The sequence below is a fragment of the Manis javanica genome, chromosome 14 (assembly GCF_040802235.1).
Source record: "Manis javanica isolate MJ-LG chromosome 14, MJ_LKY, whole genome shotgun sequence".
NCBI lineage: Eukaryota > Metazoa > Chordata > Mammalia > Pholidota > Manidae > Manis > Manis javanica.
In genome coordinates this window covers 87,621,684-87,642,811 of record NC_133169.1, presented here as the reverse complement: position 1 = coordinate 87,642,811, position 21,128 = coordinate 87,621,684, and the positions used below count along the sequence as shown (strand labels likewise).

The window sequence follows — 21,128 nt, the reverse complement described above, 5'->3', positions numbered from 1 at the left end:
CTGTGTCCAAATCCCAGACTCATAAAAAAATTTAACTACAGAAGGAAAATCTAATCTATTTGTTACAGAACATGCACTATGAACCCAACCTACCCAGTACAGTAGCTAGCATATACCCTGTACTCGACACAAGTTTATTCCTTGGGGGCACTATTTGACTACCTTTGTAGGGAGGTGCAAAGGCTAAACAAGTAGAGAATAAGATGACTGGAGGGCTCTTATGATAAAATTGGGTTGTTGCAATTCTTATTAGAGGAGACTCAAGTAGTGTACTGGTAAGTGACCCAGAAACCTCCTGGCTGCCCTTCTGTAATACCGTGGAGTCTGATTCTTGATTCCAGTGGGTGTTTTGCCTTAGTAATGAACATAAAAAGCTAGGGGGATAGCCAGACTGACACAGTGAGCTCCATACTGCAACCTTCTGCAGTAATAACAGCTAATGATAATCAGCGTTCTGATTTTCTCCTACTCTTATACTTAGAAATGACCACCATTTCTTTCATACCACCATTTTCCATTTATTAGCAATAACAGGAGAAATACCAATAGCACCAATTAAAAATGAATCCACACGACGTGTTTTATCCTTACAGCTGTAATAACTAGTAACTAACATGGATTGGAAAGCACTCTGCAAATGTACAAGTGCTGTACAAATACATTATAATCATCATCATTATTAAATTAGCCCGATTCTCCTAGTATTCCAAAGGCACGTAAGGTCAGGTACATGGGTTTCAGTGGGGCAAAATGATCACAACCTACAATGTAGCAATGGTTCATGTGTTGGCAACAAGTTTTACCCCATGCAATCCTGCAGAGCTGAAGTTACACACCCTTCAAAATATGGGAGAATGAAGCTAAAAGTAGACAACACAGGTTTTTTTTTCTGAGATTTAATGCTTTTGTTTTAATAACAGACTCCTACCTCTTTTATGTCAACTTTTAAAATATAAGTAATCAAACTTCTAAATTGTACATTTTAACAAAAATTAAGATTTCTTATTTAAGGTGACAGCAAATTTTATTATTCTCTATGAGCTGATATTCCAGATAGCATTAGAATTTCAAAGCATTCTGCGCCTTCAAAGAGGCCAGGTTGGTAAATTTTGTGCTTGCACACCCTCAGAGAATATCTTCGGTATTCATTCCAGAATTGTTACTAGGAAAAAACAGCTTTATCCATTCCCTTGCCAGCAGGAGTCTTGGCAAGAGACGGCTCATGGCTGACCACAAATAAAATTCCTTGAATCACCAGTATCTTGATTTAAGAAAGAAATTTTACTGTGTCTTTCATACACAAAAGCTGATTAACAATGGTTAAAAAAAAAACCACTACTCCACTTTTTCACAGGTGTACAAAAGGAATATAATGGAATTACATTCAACAATAAAGCTTAAAGTTCACTCTAGGTAATAGTTGCATTAACATTCACATACACAAGCACAGAGTAAGTATATTTCAGGAGTCTTATAATAGCATACAGCATACATATGGGAGATTGAATTCAGGTAACATCATAGGTGTTAGCAAGATTAGCAATTCAGAGTGTCATAGAAAAGGAAAACTAAACCAAAGAGAAGGTGTAGGCTAGCACACCAAGACAAATCACAGAATTAGAGGATTGAAAAGTCGGCTCACTGTATGTATGAGAAAACAGTATTTTTCTTTAATTTCTCGGTCTTGATACAGTTGGCTAGAGAAGGTTGTGTATTCAAAGTGCACATAATTGTTTCTTAGAAAAGAGAGAGAGAAAGATCCTTTAATTTAGTAATCAATACATGCAAGAGGCAGCCCCAGAGTGACCTGAAAGAGTAAAGCTGTGATTGGCAGGTGGCCGGTATAATACAGATGGTTTCAGGCAATTCTCTTAAAGCACTTCTGTAGCAGCAATGATCATTTAAATGGCTGTAGACTGAATTCTCTTTTGAGGAGAGTTTAGGGGAATTGTATTTATCATATTTCTTTTAAAGATTTATAGTTAGAGACTTTCTCTTTTTGAAATAAATCTATCAAACAACAAACAGCATAAAGTGAGGTGTTGGGGTTTTCTTTTTGCTTTTGCTTTTGCATATGTGTTGCTGGAAAAGGACCCGGCCTTTTCATAAACATTGTGTGCAAAAGAATTTTTAATAAAGCGAGCACAGGACATACACGGCAAGCACATCAGATCCGCTTCTGCTGCCCCGGCTGGCCCCCGTTTAACGCTGAACCGTTGGCTTGTAGGCACAATGCATTTTAGGCATAATGACTCCACAGCCAACAGACTTCAGGACTTCTAAAGTTTTGTCAGTGGGGGTGGTTTTGTCTGCTGGAGGCTGGCCACTGCCTCTTGAGTTGTCAGATTTAGAAAGTCTGGTTCCTTTTAGTTTTCATGTTTCCCCTCCAGATCAGTCACTCCCTCTGTTTACTTGCCTTTGATTCTGTTTACCAGCCCCCCCCCTTGCACCAACTAGTCTAATCTCGCCCACCCCAGCCCACATCTGGCACTCACGCACGCCGGCGGCCACACAACCCAGTGGCCCTGGATACCCAGGCTGCTCAATCTCAAAACCTTTCCGCCTGCCCTGCAAGTGTCATCAAGACAGGATCCCCGGAGCACAGGGCAGAGAGTCCAACCTCTCACTGGCGGGGCTGGGAAGCCTCTCCTTTGCGGCGGAGGAGAAAGGAACCTTGGGTCTGCTTTTTAGGTTCTGAAAACAAGCCAGAGTGGAGAGAAAAGAGTTAACACCAGACTTGGTAAAGCTTTTAAGACAAAACCTGTTCTGTTAAATGCGATCTAGACAGACACAGGGAACTTTGTGCAGATGTCTGAGGTCTCTAAGAGAGGGCTCGTGGGGTAGGAGAAGGGAGGTGGGAGTTGCTACATGGGAGAGATTTGCCATTATTAGAAAACTGGCTAAGTGGCTTGTTTCCATTAGATGACCTCACTGGTCACTGGTGTCGGTCGTGCTGTTCCCTTTCTCTTTTTTCTCCTGGGTCTTGTTACCCTTCTTCTTTTTCTTCTTTTTCTTGGTCTCTTCCTTTTTGCCGAAGGTTATGAAGTCACTTTTGTCAGTTTGGCTGTTAGTAGGCTCCTGCCGGATAGAGATGATTGCAGGAGATCCTGGGATAATGAATTTGTCTGACAACTCACCGGGACCAGATTGTTTGGGGTTGCCTGGTCCGTACTTAAAGGTCCAGCTGTTGCTGTTGACACCAGCACCGACTGGAGGTGAGACCTCTCCTGCCTCTGGTTCTGAAAGACAAAATATCACGAGTCAGTAACACAGCCAACACACACCTTCCCTGCCACCATGTATGCACGAGTGGGTAGAATACAGGAGAAGCTGCACAGACAGGCCCCCAAGAAATCGTGGGTTCTTTCTTCAAGCCTGAGGGCAAGGCCAGTGGTTGGAGACAAGCAGGAGGGCATATTTCCTCACCACAGGGGCTAGCTATCTGTTTTAGTAACATATTTTTGGTTCCTTGTGAAGAATTTCCTGAAGAATTTCCTAAAAAATATGGTTGTGATTATCCTGATTGGGAATGGGACAGGAAATGTACTGGATTAAAGCAGAATATGCAATAAAGGAAACTAGGAATAAATTTTTTTTAATTGAAGTATCGTTGATATACAATCTTATATTAGTTTCAAGTATACGACACAGTGGTTCAACAGTTACCCACATTTTAATCATCCCCACTGGTGCAGGTACTATCTGTCAACATAGGAAGATGTTACAGGCCCATTGGCTATATTCTCCATGCTGTGCTACTATCCCCGTGACCAACTTATATTATGATTGAGAATTTTTGTGCCCCTTTATACCCCTTACCTTCCCCACCCACCCACCCCAACCTCTCCTCCATGGTAACCACCAGTCACTTCTCAGTGTCTGAATCTACTACTGCTTTGTTCATTTCGTTTTGTTTTGTTTTTAGATTCCACAAATAAGTGAAATCATACAGTAGCTGTTGTTCTCCATGTGGCTTATTTCAGTCAGCATAATACCCTCTAGATCCATCCATGTTGTGAAAGGCAGAATTTCATTTTTTTAATGGCTGAATAACATTCCATTATGTGTATGCACCACATCTTCTTTATCCATTCATCTATTGATATACACTTAGGTTGCTCCCATATCTTGGCTACTGTAAATAATGTGGCAATACATATAGGGGTGCATATATCTTTTTGAATCAGGGACTTTGTTTTCTTCAGGTAAATTCCTAGAAGTGAAATTACTGGGTCCAATTTTAGGAACTTTTTTTGAGGAACCTTCCTATTGTCTGCACAGTGGCTGCACCAATTTACATTCCCACCAACAGTGTAGGTGTGTTTCCACTGCTCATCCTCGCCAATGTTTGTTATTTCTTGTCTTTTGGATAGTGGCTATTCTAACTGGTGTGAGGTGATATCTCATTGTGGTTTTAATTTGCATTTCCCTGATGATTAGCTATGTGGAGCATCTTTTCATGTGCCTGTTGGCCATCTGTATTTCTTCTTTGAAGAAATGTCTGTTCAGGTCCTCCACCCATCTTTAATTGAGTTATTTGGTTTTATTTGGTGGTGAGGTGAATGAGTTCTTTATATATTTTGGCTGTTAACTCCTTAACAGATAAATCATTTACAAATATATTCTCCCATACTGTAGGATGCCTTTTTGTTCTGCTGATGGTGTCCTTTGCTCTATAGAAGCTTTTCAGTTTGATGTAGTCCCACTTGTTCATTTTTTATTTTGTTTCTCTTGCCTGAGGAGATGTGTCCAGGAAAAAACTGCTCATACTTATGTTCAAGAGATTTTTGCCTAAGTTTTCTTCTAAGAGTTTTACAGTTTCATGTCTCACATTTAGGTCTCTGATCCACTTTGGGTTTACTTTTGTGTATGGAGTTAGATGGTAATCCAGTTTTATTCTCTTGCATGTAGCTGTCCAGTTTTCCCAACACAAGTTATTGAAAAGGCTGTCTTTTTCCCATTGTACATTCGTGGTTCCTTTATCATATATTAATTGACCTTGTATGCGTGGGTTTGTATCTGGGCTTGTTTAATATCTCTATTCTGTTCCATTGATCTATGGGTCTGTTCTTGGCCAGTACCATACTGTTTTGATTACCATAGCTTTGTAGTATAGCTTGAAGCCAGGGAGCATAATCCCTCCAGCTTTGTTCTTCTTTCTCAGAATTATTTGTTCTAAATTAGGAATAAATTTAACCCAAGAGGTGAAAGACCTGTATACTGAAAACTATATTTGTGAAAGAAATTAAAGAAGACACAAATAAGTGGGAAGATATTCCATGCTCATGGATGGGAAGAATTAATATTGTTAAAAGGTCCATACTACTCAAAGCAATATATAGATTCAACACAATCCCTATCAAAATTCCAATGGTATTTTTCACAAAAATAGGACAAACAATCCTAAATTTCATGTGGAACCACAAAATAGCCTGAATAGCCAAAGCAATCATGAGAAAGGAAAACAAAGCTGGAGATATCGTGCTTCCTGATTTCAAACTACATCACAAAGTTATAGTAAACAAAACAGTATGGTATTGGCATAAATACAGACCAAATGAACAAATGGGACTACATCAAACTAAAAAGCTTCTGCAAAGCTTTTTATTTTTTCATTTTCACAAAAATGAAAAGGCAATATACTGAATGGAAGAAAATATTTGTAAATCATTATCAGATAAGGAGTTAATATCCAAAATATATAAAGAATTCATACAACTCAGTAGCAAAAAAAAAAAAAAAACTCCAAACAAACCAATTAAAAAATAGGCAGAAGATCTGAATAGACATTTTTCCAAAGAAGATCTACAGATGGCCACCTACAAAGAGGTGCTCACCATCACTAATCATCAGGGAAATGCAAATCAAAATCACAATTAGACATTCCACACCTGTTAGAATGGCTATTCTTAGAAAGACAAGAAATAGCAATAGTGAGGATGTGGAGAAAAGAGAACCCTTTGCATTGGTGGTAGGAATGTAAACTGGTGCAACCACTATGGAAATTTCAAACTTAAATTTTCTCATTTAAAAATTGAATTTTTATTTTATGGGATTTTATTGTATGGAATTTCCTCAAAATTAAAAATTGAACTACCATATGATCCCATAATCCCATTTCTAAGTATTTATCTGAAGAAAATAAAAACACTAACTCAGTAAGACATCTGTACCCCATGTCCACTGCAGCATTATTTACAATAGCCAAGACATGGAAACAACCTCCATGTCTGTAGGGAAAATGAAGTTCCATGGCCAGGATCCTCACCTGATACCCATTTTATACATGCAATGGTGTAATACTTAGCCTACTGTGCAGGCACATACTTGTATACCCATTGGCAATAAGCTATTATTGCCTGTGTTGTTATATAAAGAGTTTTGCCTAGTGCTAGAGGAGACCCTAAAACAGAAGCAGGAGCCTGGGGAGGAGAGCAGAAGGAAGAAGGAGAGAAGAGAGTGGAGGCTGGGAGCGGAGACAGAGCCTTAAGCCAGGCAGCATCTGGGGCAGAGACTGAGCCAGACAGAATTCTAGTGCTTGACCTACTACTAAGAATAAAGCTTGGTATGAGCCCCTTTTCCCCCCAACATTCCATTGCTATTTGGTCTCACTGAATCCATAGTGAACTTGCTGGAAGCTGGGAATGGGAACCCACTCCAGCCGGGAACTACAGGGTACATAGATGGATGAACAGATAAAGAAAATGTGCACACAAAATAAAATTTAAAAAAAGAAAATGTGCACAATGAAATATTATTCACCCAGTGAATGAAATCTGGCCATTTGCAACAACATGGATGGATCTTGAAGGCATTATGTTAACTGAAATAAGTCAGAGAAAGACAAATACCGCATGATCTCACTTACATGTGGAATCTAAAAACAAAAAATCCCCCCAGGCCCTTAGATACAGAGAACAGATTGGTGGGGAGGGGGGAGGTGAGTGAAATGGGTGAAAGGAAACAAAAAATACAAACTTCCAGTTATAAAATATATAAGTCATGAGAATGTAATAATGTATAGCATGATGACTATAGTTAATAATATCATATTGCATATTGGAAAACAAGAGAGTAGATCTTAAAAGATCTTATCACAAGAAAAGAATATTTTTCTTGTGAAAATCACAATCTACAGTGGTGCACGTTACCTAAAGCCACTGTGGCAATCATTTTACAATGTTTACAAATATAGATCATTGTTGTTGACCTGAAGCTAATATAATGTTATATGTCAATTACGTCTCATTTAAGAAACATAAACATAGTCACTATATATATAGTATTATTAAAGAAAATCTTTCAGAAAAAAAAAAAACCCAAACCTGAGATCCTAAGAGCTATTGTAAACGAGGCATTTCCTGGAACAATCAGTGCTATTAACTTTTTTTAACCTTTCTACAATGAAAACTACCCTGGGGCATTTACTATAATAAAAATAACCCTGAAATACTTGAATCTCATCTAATGTCAGGTGGTACAATACTGTTTTTCAAGCCAGTCTCTGGAACCTGTGGGGTCTCCAAATTCTCTATCAGAAATTTTAAAATAGAAGTTTCAATAATCATGGTAGCAGAAAAGGCAGGTACCTAAGTATCTGTTGTGTCATTGGCAAACTAAGAACTGCCAAGGGGTTTCAAAACCCTTGTCTGCAATTATACTCTAAATGCTTTAATTGTCCTCGGTTAATGGGGGAAGAGAAAGTAAACTAAAGGTACAGTTTAAGATGTCAAAATCAGAATTGCTACTTTTAGTGCAGAATTAGAGAAGACTTTGGTTTCAAATGTATTTTGACCCCCTAATTTGTCCAAAACAAAGGACGAATTAGTGGAGTCAATGAATTGATCTTAATTCTATCGTGACAACCTTTAGTGGTGGGATGAGGCAGAGGAGAGAAGGAAGAAGTGTGGGCATACACAGCATAAGGGGATAGAATCCTGTTGTAAATTGGGCCTCTTATTTTGGGTAAGGCACTGAGAGCCAATAGAACTTCCCAAACCCAGTCCCCTCTCTCAGTGCTCACAGCCTAGTTGTGACATACACTCAAGCAATTACAAACCACTTTGATACATGCAATAACCAAGGTACATGGAAAATATTTGGGGACTCCCAAAGAGAAAATTATTTATATTTGAGAAAGTCAAAGGAGACTCCAGAGGAGAGAGATGAATTTTACACCAAGACTTGGGAAAATAATTATGTATCTACAGGGGTTTTCAATGCAAGATTTTCTCCAGTCTAGTTGGAAGACACATCATAAAGTACACCAACGGCTTCTTGAAGGGGAGAGGTCAGAGCTAGACAGGAAGAGTAATGGCCTGTCTGGGCAAAGTAATCCCAGCGGCCGTGACGTTGGAACCCTTTGACACCACAGCAGCGTTCATGTGTCTGACACTGCTCTGTGGTGGCCATGTGGGAATTTCCACCAGACAAACCACTTATGTTTGACTACGGGTAGTAATTCTCTACATCTGCTATTTCCATCTCCTCACCTCCTATCACTTCTCAGCCCTCTAATTCAGCATCCTTGAGCAGGACTTTTCTAACTTTGCTCATGGTAAGCTTGCTGATTACGCTCTTCCCAAAGCCAGTGTTTTCGTTTTATTTTATGGAACCTCTCAGCAGCACTTGTCGTGCCCTCTCCTGAAGCACTTATTTTCTGAGCTCCTTATCGAACCGTTCTCCGGCCCTTTCTCTCTGGCTGTCCCTTGCCAGTTTCCTTGCAGAAGCCTCCTCACCTATGTGCTGGCCCTTCCTTGGATTGGGCCCTAGACCTTCTCTTCTTTCTCCTCACTTTCTCCTTCTGGGATCTCAGGTGTGTCCATAGATATACATACTATCTAAATAGGCTGACGAGATACAAATTTATATTGAAAACCTGTACCTCTGAGTCTCATGTATCCATCCAGCTCCAGTCTCATGTATCCAGCTGCCTCTCTGGTATCTCCTCTTGGAAGTCTCCTGGGCATCTCAAACTCAAGGAATCTGAAATCAAACTCCATTCTTCTCATCTATTCCTTTCTAAATCCCTGAAGACTCAATAAATGACTCTCCATTCATCGCAATGCTCTTGCCAGAAACTTCGGAGCCATTCCTTTTTTTCTATCCTTCCTGCTGCATTTATCATAAATCGAGAGCTGCTGTTTCTGCCTCCTAAATAATCTTGTCCTTTTCTCCCCATTTCCTTGCCACTATCTTTTTTCAGGACACCACTATTTCGAATGTGAATTACAGCAATAGACTCTTCTGGTCTAAGCCTGCTTTGACTTTTGCCTCTAACAGCAGCCAGAGTCATCTTTATTCCTTAAAGTCATTCTCCCCTTTTAAAAAACTGAAGTAAAGCATAACACAGAGTAAAATTCTTCAAAAAATAGAAATTAGATTTTATCATTCCTCTACTCAAAATTATTCAGAGACTTTCTACTGCCTTGAGAAAAAGAAAAATCAAACTCCTTAACATGTTATATAAGGCCTTTTAATAATCCGTTATTTTTATTCTCCAGTCTCATCCGCAAGTTTCCTTCTTACCACTATCCTCCAGCCACACAGGCCTTCCTACAGTTCCTCCAATACCCCTTGGTATTGTTTTTGTCTCACGATCTGTACAGATAATTTCCTTTTGCCTAGAATGATTTCCTGTTCATTTTTAGCATCCTTCAAACCAGACCTTAAATGTAACCTCCTCAGAGAGTCACTCTCTGACTGTCCCAGCCCAGCACTGCCTGCACCTCTCTCTCTCTCTAACTGCAGTAATCACAGAGACAGAAAATAGATCTGCTTATTTCTAATATATAACCTGTGTCTAACACGATTCTTGGTCCCTAACAGGTGTTTAATAAATACTTGCTGGATGGATGAATGGAAGGACTGGGGTGAGAAATGCAAGTGATGTCCACAGGCTGGCAGATCAAACAACTCCCCATTGGCCACACTTTCCGAGTCCCTGAAGGCAACAAGGTAATGGTGCTGAGCCTGACCTCCAGTACAATGTGGGCGCTCAATAAATGCAGTCACATATGGACAGCTATATATGGTACAGCTCTTAGGGCTAGGGAGGCAGGGTCAAGATGGTACAAATTTAATCCAAGTATCAGCAGGCAGTGGGGAAAGGAGTAAAAAACTTTTCGCTCCTATAAACCCTTCTCCCTGTTTCATGCTTCCCCTGGCAGAGCTGACACTATAGCTCTCTGGACATAGGGTAATAGATACTTTTTCTCTGAAACTAAAACTATTTCTTTGAGCCACCCAAGATAATACTTAAACCAGTCACTGAGGTCAGCCAAAATCTTGCCTGTTTACCTTTCGGATACAGGCTTTGTCCCTGAGATACAGAGACAAAAGCCAAGAAATTTAAAAGCCTCTGATTTGGTATCTAGAAGAACTGGGTTTCATCACCACTCCACAGTCCTTCAGTTGCTTTCACGGAGCCAGATGGAAATTTTTTCCATCCACAGAAAGGACTCGGAATGAGGCCTAAGGCCTGTTGTCCCGGGAGGCAGAGCTCAGAGATATCTTTATCTTGCAGACTTAAAGGACAGTACTGGCTATGCCTATTGGTCAAGGGAGCCCCTCACAGCAGGTCTGCTGAGGAGTTAATGAGCTTCTTTTACATGTCACTGAGCTTCTCAAGGCTTTGCTGGGAGTGTAGGTTGGATCTGACTCAGCCTGAACTCCAAAAGCAATGAGACATCCATTCAGGTACATCCTCCTTGCATTCAGCTTCTGCAGGGCAGAACACTATCTGGCTTCTCTAGTCCCTCACAGACCATTGTGCCGAATCTGTTCTGGTTGGTGTGTCAGCAAACACCTCTGAGGGCTCATTCAGGTGAAAAAGTTTAAGGATCTGACAAACAACATTTCTTGACCTCCTAATTTGAGTCCCTTTTGGCCAAGAGCACTAAAGACCTTTTGGGGCTGAATCAAAGAGATACCTCTTTGGAAATGAGAAAGGAAGACACAGCAGGGCCAGTCTCTACAAACGGGCTATCAAGGAAATATTTCCTCTTGCAATGCTGCCTCCCTTCCCCCTCCTGGGACCGCCCACAAGTCCCCTCCCCTCAGCTCCCAGGCACCTAGATCACTGGCAGAGAAAGACAAGGCTGAGATGTAGTTGACAGATACACATCAAGCAGGTGGGGGTCTGGATCCTTAGGCAGAGCCCTTCCCTAACATTCAGATACCAACCTAATACGATTTAGTGGTTCGAATAGATTAGGATCATAACTATACTAAATGGTTTTACCTTCTTCCTTTTTTTTTTTTTGTATTGCCTTATGTCTGTCTCCACAATAGGTATGAATACATTTCAAAACCAGAATACACATTATTTTAAAAAAGCATATACATCTGCAATTTAAAAAATTGCCCTCTGGAGGTAGCTGGCCTCTTCACTTCCCCTAGGCTCTACCCAGGGTCTTTTTGACAGCTTCCCTCCTTAGTGCTAAGCTAACTGGCCAGAGTTTAGCCTCAGGGACTGGGAATGATGAGGCTGGACGCTTTGCCAGCACAGATGCCGGGGGAAGTCGTGAACTTTGCCATGGACTTGTAACCAGGCCTTGTAACCCAACCCGATCGCTATTCGGAACTGCTCTGGACAAGCGGCTAAGGGTTTTCTGATTTACACTGAGTTCCTTAACAGAACAACACGAAGTGTTGGACCAGGGGCACTTTTGGGAGAGCTCCGCAGAGGCACAGGCTGGAGCATGTTGGAGGATGTTCCTCTTTCCTCTTGCTTTGCTCCTCTTACCTTGGAGGCCTGCCCCGGCTCTATCAATAAAATGTAGTCCTGGGCAATTCACATAGATATCTTTGAACCTCATTTTCCTCATTCATAAAATGGAGACAATCGCCTTGGCATCTACACCACAGAGTTCTGGCTGTAGTTGACATTCCCCGTGGTCTTCCTGTGTGTAACACTGGGCTAAGCAGATCTGCAGGCAATATAATTTTTGCTCCTCAGTAGAACCATATGCAGTAAATACTTCCAGTCTCCATGTCTGTTTTATAGATGAAGAGACTACGGACCGAAGGTCTCACAGTTACTCCCTGATAGAGCCAGGATGTAAATCTAGGCAGTCTCACTCGTTTTAAGACCCACATCCTAAACTGTATAGGAAGGCCCTTTGAAAACCCCCAAGCATTATACACATGTTAGCAATTACTGATTATATCGACTTTTGTCACTATTCAGAGACTGGTGCGGGCAGGAGCCCTAAGCGAGCAGCAGCGGGACGGAGTAAAGGTGGGGGAGGGGTGCGGCCGTGGAGTGACAGGCTTGGGAAAATCACATCCCAGTCTGCGGGTTTCAGCCCCTCCCCCTCACTCCCCATTCAACCCTTTGTTACCATCTCCGAGATTTGGGTGCTGAGGTTAATAAAGAGCTTCCAGAAAAATCCATCGTTTTAATTAAAGCCAGGGCTGTCTTGCCAGCCAGCACTCAGGAGCCCGCCTACCGCCCACTCAGCTGGGTCAATGCAGCCCGCAAAGGCTGTTCAACGATTACAAGCTGTTTCCGGCCTCTCCAGACAGCTCCCCTGCACTGCTTCTCTGGCCGCCCGGGGAAAAGTCAGGGCACGAAAGCTCTGCAGATTGTGGGTTTGCAAGGGAACACCCGGCTTTCGGTGTAGAAACACGCCGCCCCTCGCTCTTTCTGGATTCCTCTTCCCACCCGGGCCAGACACAGCGGCCTTTCAGGTTGCTCCAATTTCGTTTCTGCCTCGTGGCTTTGAGCAACCATTTCATTTCTCTGTCCCTGTCTCTGTGTCTCTGTCCCTCTCTCTCAACCAGAACTTGGCAGACTGTAGAATTACACGTGATCAGCCAACCAAGAGGCAAAAAAAAAAACAACAACAACAACACTGGCCATCAAACCTACCGAAAGAACAGGTTGTAGAACATCTCTGGCTCCTTCCCCACCCCCATCCCACCATCTGCGGGGTTTGTGGTCGCTTGGACATGCCCCGCCTCCTCTCCCTCTCTCAATCCTTTACGAATTGGGCTGTGTTCATCTACATGATTACAGCCCACAAAACGCAGGAGAACTGTAGTCTGAAGCCTAAATCCTGTGCAGGATGGGAGAGAAGGAAAGGAAGCTCAAACCACCTGGGCTGGCATTTCCAGCATCTCCCCATTGCTTCTTAGTCCTTCAACTGATAGTGGAAAGAATTTTCCATGGAAACAAGGGAATGTAAAAATACACTCCGGGTTCTATGTAACACTTTAGGCTCTATAATCAGAATGCTAGATTTAAATCTGGCTACATCATGTAAATTATGACATTAAGCAAATCAATCTCTCTTATGCCTCAGTTTTCATGTGTAAAGGAGGTAACAGCTCCCACCTCATAGGATAGTTATAAGATTAAATGTAACTATCCTTATGGAGCATATAACACAGTGCCTGGCACAAAGGAAAAATTCGTTACCTTTTGGTTGTTAGTAAAATCAGAGCAGCAGCAGATTTATTCATTTAGGGAATACTGTTTGATCGCATATTATGGATCAGGCTCTTTATTAAGCATTTGGATACATATTTACTTATAAGTAAATATATATATTCATATATAAAGATTTCATTTCATAGATAAGGAAAGTGAAAGTTTAAATTACAGCAAGATAATTTGCCTGGAATCACACAGACATTTGGTGATAAAGCTGAAAAATTATTCTTGCACTGACTCCCCAACTCAGTACTAGAATTGCCATTATTTTTTTTTACTGCTTGTGAAGCCTTGGGGATGGGGGAGGAGACAAAGTGGAGCTCATCCATAGGTCTCGCTTTCTGTCCCTAGAGTAGGGGGTACGGTGTGATCAGAAGGCAGCTGATGTGCTGCCACCCCCCCAGAGGCTGCCACTCTGAGACGTCTCACTCCTTTAGGGTGGATTGAGTGATCTGGAAGATTCTGTGACTGCCTGGTGCTTCTGGCCACAGCTGGGCTAATTTTCAGTAATCTTGGAGCGGAAGAGATAAATACGGTGGCATATTTTTAAAGCCACAGCTCTTGCTTTGTGCCCAAAATAACTACCATTTCTAGGTTAAGATTATAAAGCCATCACGTGCTGTGAACCCAGATTCAAAAATTGAAATGGCTGGTCTCAAACCTTCCTGGCTATCCATAGTCAGCTAAAAAATAATAATAATAATAAAATAAAATAAATCACAGTTTTTCTTTCTGTGACACTTGACCTAGCAGGGCTCATGCTAAATGAGTTTTTTCTACCTTATTTCTTAGTTGCCAAAGTCCCCCAGGGTGGAGGGGGGCAATTTCCCCTTATAGCCTTCTTTTAGCAATGCCCCTCCTCCCCCCCAACCCCCATCTCCCACCCCACCTCAGCCGCCTGTTATAACAGGGAGGTAGTAGAATGCTTAAAATGAAGGTTTGGGGATGTACAGATTTGAGTTGGAATCTGTTTAAATTTGTTGTATAACCTTGAGTAAGTCATTTGGCCTCTCAGCCCCCATTCTTTCATATGTAAAACAAAGAGAACATATGTCTCACGGAACTGTGAGCATTGAAAAGAGATACTGATCATAAATCACAAAGAACAGAGTCTGGCATGTAGAAACTGAAATAAAGGATAGGCATTGTCACTACACAGTGGTCCTCTGAGGACCCTGCCTCCTGCTCTAACCTATTCCTGGAGGCAGTACTTCCAGGAACTCTCCTTTCTCGGGGCCAGCCTCCCAACAGGCGTCTGCCCCTCCCAAGGATCATTCAAGACGTGTAGCTGTGAAGTTTTCCAGCTTAGAACTGGTTGCTGGGTAGGGAGCCAATCTCCAGGGCCCTCTGAAGCTGGAAGGCAGGAGGCAGTTCAGATGTGGTGGACAGCGCACTGGACGAGGTATCAAAAGCCCTGGGTTCAGATCGAAGGTCCACCATTCTGCTTTCTACTAGTTTCTACTACACTATGTGGCTGACACTGACTTGTAGTTTCTTCACCTGTAAAATGGATACAGTAGCTACTACCTCCAGAGACACTGTTATTCATTCAACTAAATGTATTTATTGTGTACAATTAATTAGACATTGTGCTAGGAATTAGGGGTAGGGATATGAATAATATTAGGACAGGTACCCTGCCCTCAAAGAGTTACAGTATAGAAAAAGACAAGTACATGAATAAAAACAATGCCGGTTTAAGGACTAAACAAGGTAGAGGAACTCTGGCATAAAGATGGCCTTAAACTTTCCAGAGACACTGTGTTCAGAGGTTAGGCGTACAGGCTCAGAAGTCAAAGGGCCCTGCTTCAGATCCTGGCCTCACCAGTAAGTAGATAGATGTGTGACCTTACTTAACCCCAGGTGTCTCAGTTTCTTAAGCATTAAAATGGGTAGAATAACAGACTTCTCTGTGGAGATGGTCATACAGATTAAAGGAGTTAATACATATAAAGTGCTTGGAACAGTATCTGGCTTAAGTGCACAAAACAAGGTTTAAGGGCCCCTCCCCCTCACCCGTTCACCCTCACCCTCACCCTCTCCCATCCCCCTCCCACCCTCCCCCTCTCCCCTCCCCCTCTCCTCCCTCCCCCTCACGCTCTTCCCCTCTCCCTTACCCTCCCCCTCCCCCCTCCCCATCACCCTCCCCCTCTCCCCCTCCTCCCCTCAGCCTCCCCCTCTCCCCCTCCCTCTCCTCTCCCCCTCTCCCCACCCTCTCCCTGTCCCCCTCAGCCCCTCTCCCACACCCCCTCTCCCCTCCCCCACCCCCACCTCTCTCCTCCTCTCCCTCTCCCTCTCCACATCATTGGAGGAGAAAGAAAGAAGTTTTGATATGAGGTGCAAGATAAAAATTCAAGTTGATGGTAGAATTTGTGTTGGGTAAAAGGGATCCCCCCCGTCAGTGGTCTGCTCTGATGTACGTGTCAGAATGCTATGGAACCCTGTCTCACTTACATCAAATGGCCCTACTGCTGTACTTAAGCACCGGCCAGGCCAGTGAGTGAGTGAGGGAGGGAGGGAGGAGAGAGCCTCTTCAGTCGCTTGTTGTTCTTGAATTGTTGACTTGATTCTTGGCTGTCATCACTTGAACCTCTGGCAGCAGAGTTCTAGGGAGGAAGGCATCTGATTTTACGTCACTCACTGAAGTGCTGAGCCATGAAGCACAAACGAAAAAAGAAACATCTTGAAACCACACGTTCCCCCAAAGTTGCCAGGATGTCAGGAGGTGTGTGTCAGTGATACTCTCTGAGCACTGGGGATCTAGAAACTGTCTTATACAGAAAAAAGGAATGAAGATTCCTACCTATGAGACAGAAAGGGCAGGAAGGCGGGAGGGAGGAAAAGGTGGGGGTGCGCCGGTCTTTCTAAGAGATCAGACCATCTGAGGGCCAAGAGGAGGTTCCTGTGACCAGGTCCTTGTCTCTGTGGCTCAGGACCTGTGTTCCCTACATCATGCCGCTCTGGGCTACTGTACCACAGATGTAGTGATTGATTAGTATGATTTTTCTTATATAATGTATTTCCCTTTATTTCATTTTTTACAATGTTACAAGTTTTCCAAGAATACTTTTTCCAGTTAATGATGAAAGTGTGGCTCGAAGAGGTAAATGAAAAATTAGGAAAAAAGTTTGAGTGCCTAAAATTGGAGGTGCAGGGATGAGTGTAAAGTCATACAGAAAATGAATTGATTTCTTAGATTGTCTCAGACATTAAGACCTTTCTTTCATTGTCTTAGAGTACAGACATGTAAATGTGAGGCTCCTTTATGAAAGAGAAAAACCAGCAGGATACACACGCACACACACAAATACCATTTAAGCACGATAGCTGAATTGAGAAAGTTCGGCTCTTTCTGGAAAAATGGGAAACTGAAATAGTTGTAGTGACTGTGAGGTGACTCTGTGACTTCCCTTGGCTTATCAGCATAAATAAGCCAAGGAAAGATACAGAGTAGTTTCTAATATAATGGCTTGCTTAATATGTACCAGGTCCAATTATTTGCTTCTCAAAACTCAACTCAAGATTCATTAGTTGGAGTAGATTAGGCCTGAGTAACTAATGCACGAAGGAAACTATCTATTTCTTATGTAACAATCAGTGTATGTGAAGGAATAGGGCAAGTCTCCCTGCTGATAGAAACTTTTTATCATGAACACTCAGCTTTCAAATAGACCCCAGGTTATCAACATCCCAGTTAGTTAGAAAAGGGAAGAACACGGCAGGGCACAGAGGAGGACGTCATGCCTATGCCTGGTTGGGGCACGTGTCCTTGCCAATCATTTCCAACTGCAGAAAACTTACTCACATGGTCAGAACTACTGTAGCTCTAGGGGGAAGGGCATTCCAGGCCCAGGGCCGAGGCCCCCTCGGGAACCGGTGAAACCAAGACAAGTCCAGGAAGAGGGCAGGTTGGGAGAAAGGCTTTTCTTCCTTGCAGTCACTGGCAGCTCATGCTCCCCAGCCTGGCACACATTCCACTGCCCCACCTCTGCTGGAGACAGTCTGAGTCACCGTGGTGTGGGCTGAGAGCGAGAAGGGGCTGAGGAGGAGCCAGGCGGGGAGACGGGACAACACGATGGCCCAGGCTCAGAACTGAGCCCTTCCCTCAGCAGGGCCATAAGTGACCCCTTGCCCAAGAACTGCCCGGGGTGTCTGTTTCCAATCCCCAGGCAGAAATGTATCATGTGGGTGTGTCTGCCTCCTGGGAAAGAGGTTTTCAAAAGATCTGAATAGGGAGGCTGAGTCTTGGAAAAATACAGAAATACATTCCCAGAAGAGGAGTCTGGGGCGAGTGTGTAAAGTCTTCATTAGAGCATCTCCAGCACCATGGCTGCTGCCCAGGAATTTCCTGTGAAAATGCTGTATCTCTACCCCTCTCTATATCTATATTGACATCCCGATCTTTCCATACATCAGTATAGATACCAATCTAGACAGGCAGGCAGGCAGGCAGACATGTGGAAGTCTTTTAAAACTTGTACCCCATGTCCTCTAGTTACATAATTTCTCATGAGGAAAAAAGAGCTAGTATCCAACTTTAGTCACTAGTCTTTGATATTCTGTATACATCTTTAGAAATATCACATACAAGATACCCAGTATCACTGATATCTACTACACACAATTTTAATAATTGCTGTGTCCCTATATTTTGGAGCAAGTGAAGTTTCAAATGCTTAATTTCATGGGAGTGGTTTCAGTGCCTAATGTGATTAACCACTCAACATGTCTTTTTTGAATGGATACAGATCCCAGAAAATGCTACATCTGTTTTTCTTGTATTCATTCCTCAGAATTTGAGAAGACTCAAGGGGATCCTCCTGAGCCTGAGGGACATGTGGTGGTCGGAGAGAACAATCAGACACCAGGAGAACAGCTCCCTGTCTCGGAGTGTTTCTCCGGTGCGTCCGCCCTAGGAAAGCTTCCTGCTGCTGAGGACGGTAAGGGAGACACAAAGGCTGGACGGGATGAATAGCTGGCGTGGCTTGGCCCAATCCCTACTTACTTCACTTTCCCTTCAAACACAGGAGAGGGCTTCAGGGCAGAGGAACTAAGACTGAAGCCTCTGCAGAGGGACAAATTGGGGGTGTGCTTTCAAGGATAGGGCAGTTCCCCGTGTGAACACTGGGACAGCTGTGAGATAGTGGGCTGTGCTGGTAACAGGGTGGCAATTCAATGACCTCTTCCCTCAGATCAGCACAAACTCACTCACACACACACCCTATATTCCTTCATACCAGATAGAGCCCCACTATTCCTTCCTTTCACTTTTTCTCTCATATACACATCCCTTCATTCCAGACGCGTCCTTCCCATTCTCTACGAGCGTCACACAGATACACACTTCCACGTTCCCTCCTCCCACAATCATTCTCAGCCTCTGCTGTCTACACACTAACCCGTAAATAATGTGCACCCTTTCACACAGGTAACTTGTTCCAGCTCCCCCATTAGAGCCGGCCTAAGCACTCAAACACTCACAGGCCCTGAAATGAATGCACTTTCATATGTAGGCTTTCTATTCCGCATCCCACTTCACCCACAAAACCTTCAGCCCAAAGCCTTCAGCCCCTCAGAGAACTGCACTTCTGGAAGCTCAAGCACACTTCCTCCAACACAGTCCGTCTTTAAGTGTTTCACAATAAGAACATGTACCACCCCTGTTCACGTGTATTGTCGCACCACACATACATGTACACTGTCATTCACCACCCCCTTACCAATGTCAGAAACACTGACCAGGTATGTTCCAGAACATACACAGACCTCCACACCCTCAATCCCACATAATCACACCACACACATACCTCAGATAAACTGTCATATGGCATTCTGTGATTTCACATATGTGTGTACTTCCAGGCCATGTGCCCACATAGGAATATTCTCATGACTATCTCAACTCCACCAGACTTCACACACTTACTCTAGTTTTCTCATGTCTGAAATTTCCTTTCCCAGGAGGAGGAGGAGGAGGAATCCCTCAGTGGCATCAGGATATTCTTCATACTGGGCCTCTTGAGATGACTCTACCCCAGGTCTTGGGGGAACGGGAAGCTCCCCTCCCCTCTAATGAAGACTCCTTTCCACCATACCTGGGAACGGCACGCGTCAAGAAGATTTACTACAGGCGTGTCCAGATGAAAAGAGGTGTGGTTGTGTCATGGGATGAGGTGGAAGTCTTGCAGCCCGCCTCAAAGAAGACCAAAAGAGAAGAATTTGCTTTTTCTGAAGAGGCTGAAGAGGCCTCAGGCATATGGACCCTCTTGTCTACACAGGGTCTCCTGACTGTCAGCGACGACAGCAAAGCCCCAGAGGAGAGGGAGCAGGCTGGCAGTGTGGGGGAGCCTCCAGCCCAGGAGGGGGAGCAGGCTGGCAGTGTGGGGGAGCCTCCAGCCCAGGAGGGGGAGCAGGCTGGCAGTGTGGGGGAGCCTCCAGCCCAGGAGGAGAGCCCCAGGGCCAAGAGGCCTGAGTGGCTGGTGGCCCTGGACAGCGGCTTCAGGTGCCTGGGCTGCTGCCAGGTTTTCCCCAGCTTGGAGGTCCTGCAGGACCATGTGGACAATGCGCTCTGTGAGGGCTTCAGCTGCCGGGTTCTCCATCATGTCTTGTCTTGGCTGAATAACAAGAATAAGAAAGAAAAGACGAGGAGGAGGAGGAGGAGGAAGAGGAGACTCGATGCACGATCAGTTAGATGGTAGGCCAAAGAACACTCTGGCAGGAAGACCTCCTCCTGCAAGTACGTAGACTTTTTCAGGCCCTAGGAAAGTGGAAGTGAAGTAGTCCAGACTCTACTGAGGGCCTTCATCTCTTAGCAGCCATGATACCCACTTTGTTTAAATGTATCCACCACCTTCCCTACATACATATCTGTGTTGGGCCAATCTGTGCTAATTGCTTACCTTTTGTCTGCAACTCAAATTAAGGTCCATGAGCCACTACTACTGGACTTATTTTCAGCTCCTCTCTTTTGAAGGACTTGGCTGTTTCAGCTGTTACTTTAACTAACTAAGCATCCTTACTAGCCCTTCAATAAATCTTTGTTTCGTCTCAATTAGCCTGAGTCATTGACTGTTGTTTGTAATATAACATATCTTAATGGATATGCAAATCAGCTTTAACATAATTTCTTCCTTTTTAATCACTGAAATGGTATAGCCTAGGAAGGACTAGCACACAATATTCCCCTGAGTTTATACTGAAGCAGTAAGGGATATATATACTTATACTCAGTATGTACGCTATGTTCTTGACTAATTAGGAATCTGTGTTGAGAAGGTTTACATATGTATACAAAATAATTGGACTTCAGTAGAGTAGACCCAGGCTTAAATTCTTTACCAACTCTTAGCAGCTTTGCACACATTGGGTCAGTGCCCTCATCTTCAAAGAGGAGAGCGTGTTACCTAAAATAACAGGGATTGTGAAAGTAACAGACACAGGTTAAAGCACCTAGTACACTGTTTGGCATAAATGGAGGCTCAAAATAATTTCTCATTCATTTTTGAGATTTGTTTTCCTTACCTCCGATAATGAACAGTTTGATTATGATGTGTCCTGGTAGGGTTTTTACTTTTTTTTAGTTTCTATTATTAAGATCTGCTGAGCTTTAAAAAGAAAGCAAACTCTTTTAAATGTTGATATAAACTCACAAGAGGTTGCAAAAGCAGTCCAGGTTGGTCCCACCTACCCA

At 43.2% G+C, this 21,128-nt stretch overlaps 1 protein-coding gene across 9 annotated transcripts in view; it reads right to left on the bottom strand.

Moving 5' to 3' along the window:
- Positions 1–493: 493 nt before the first annotated feature.
- LOC118971986 (protocadherin alpha-C2) overlaps positions 494–21,128 on the bottom strand; it is a 134,495-nt gene continuing 113,860 nt past the window's right edge. For 8 of the 9 annotated variants that reach the window (XM_073221836.1, XM_073221843.1, XM_073221842.1 and 5 more), the window contains exon 4: positions 494–3,239. In XM_073221836.1, coding sequence (XP_073077937.1) covers positions 2,929–3,239 — 311 coding nt within the window. In that variant the 3' untranslated portion in view covers positions 494–2,928. The remainder of the gene's footprint in view (positions 3,240–21,128) is intronic. The other variant, XM_073221838.1, reaches the window with a different exon arrangement.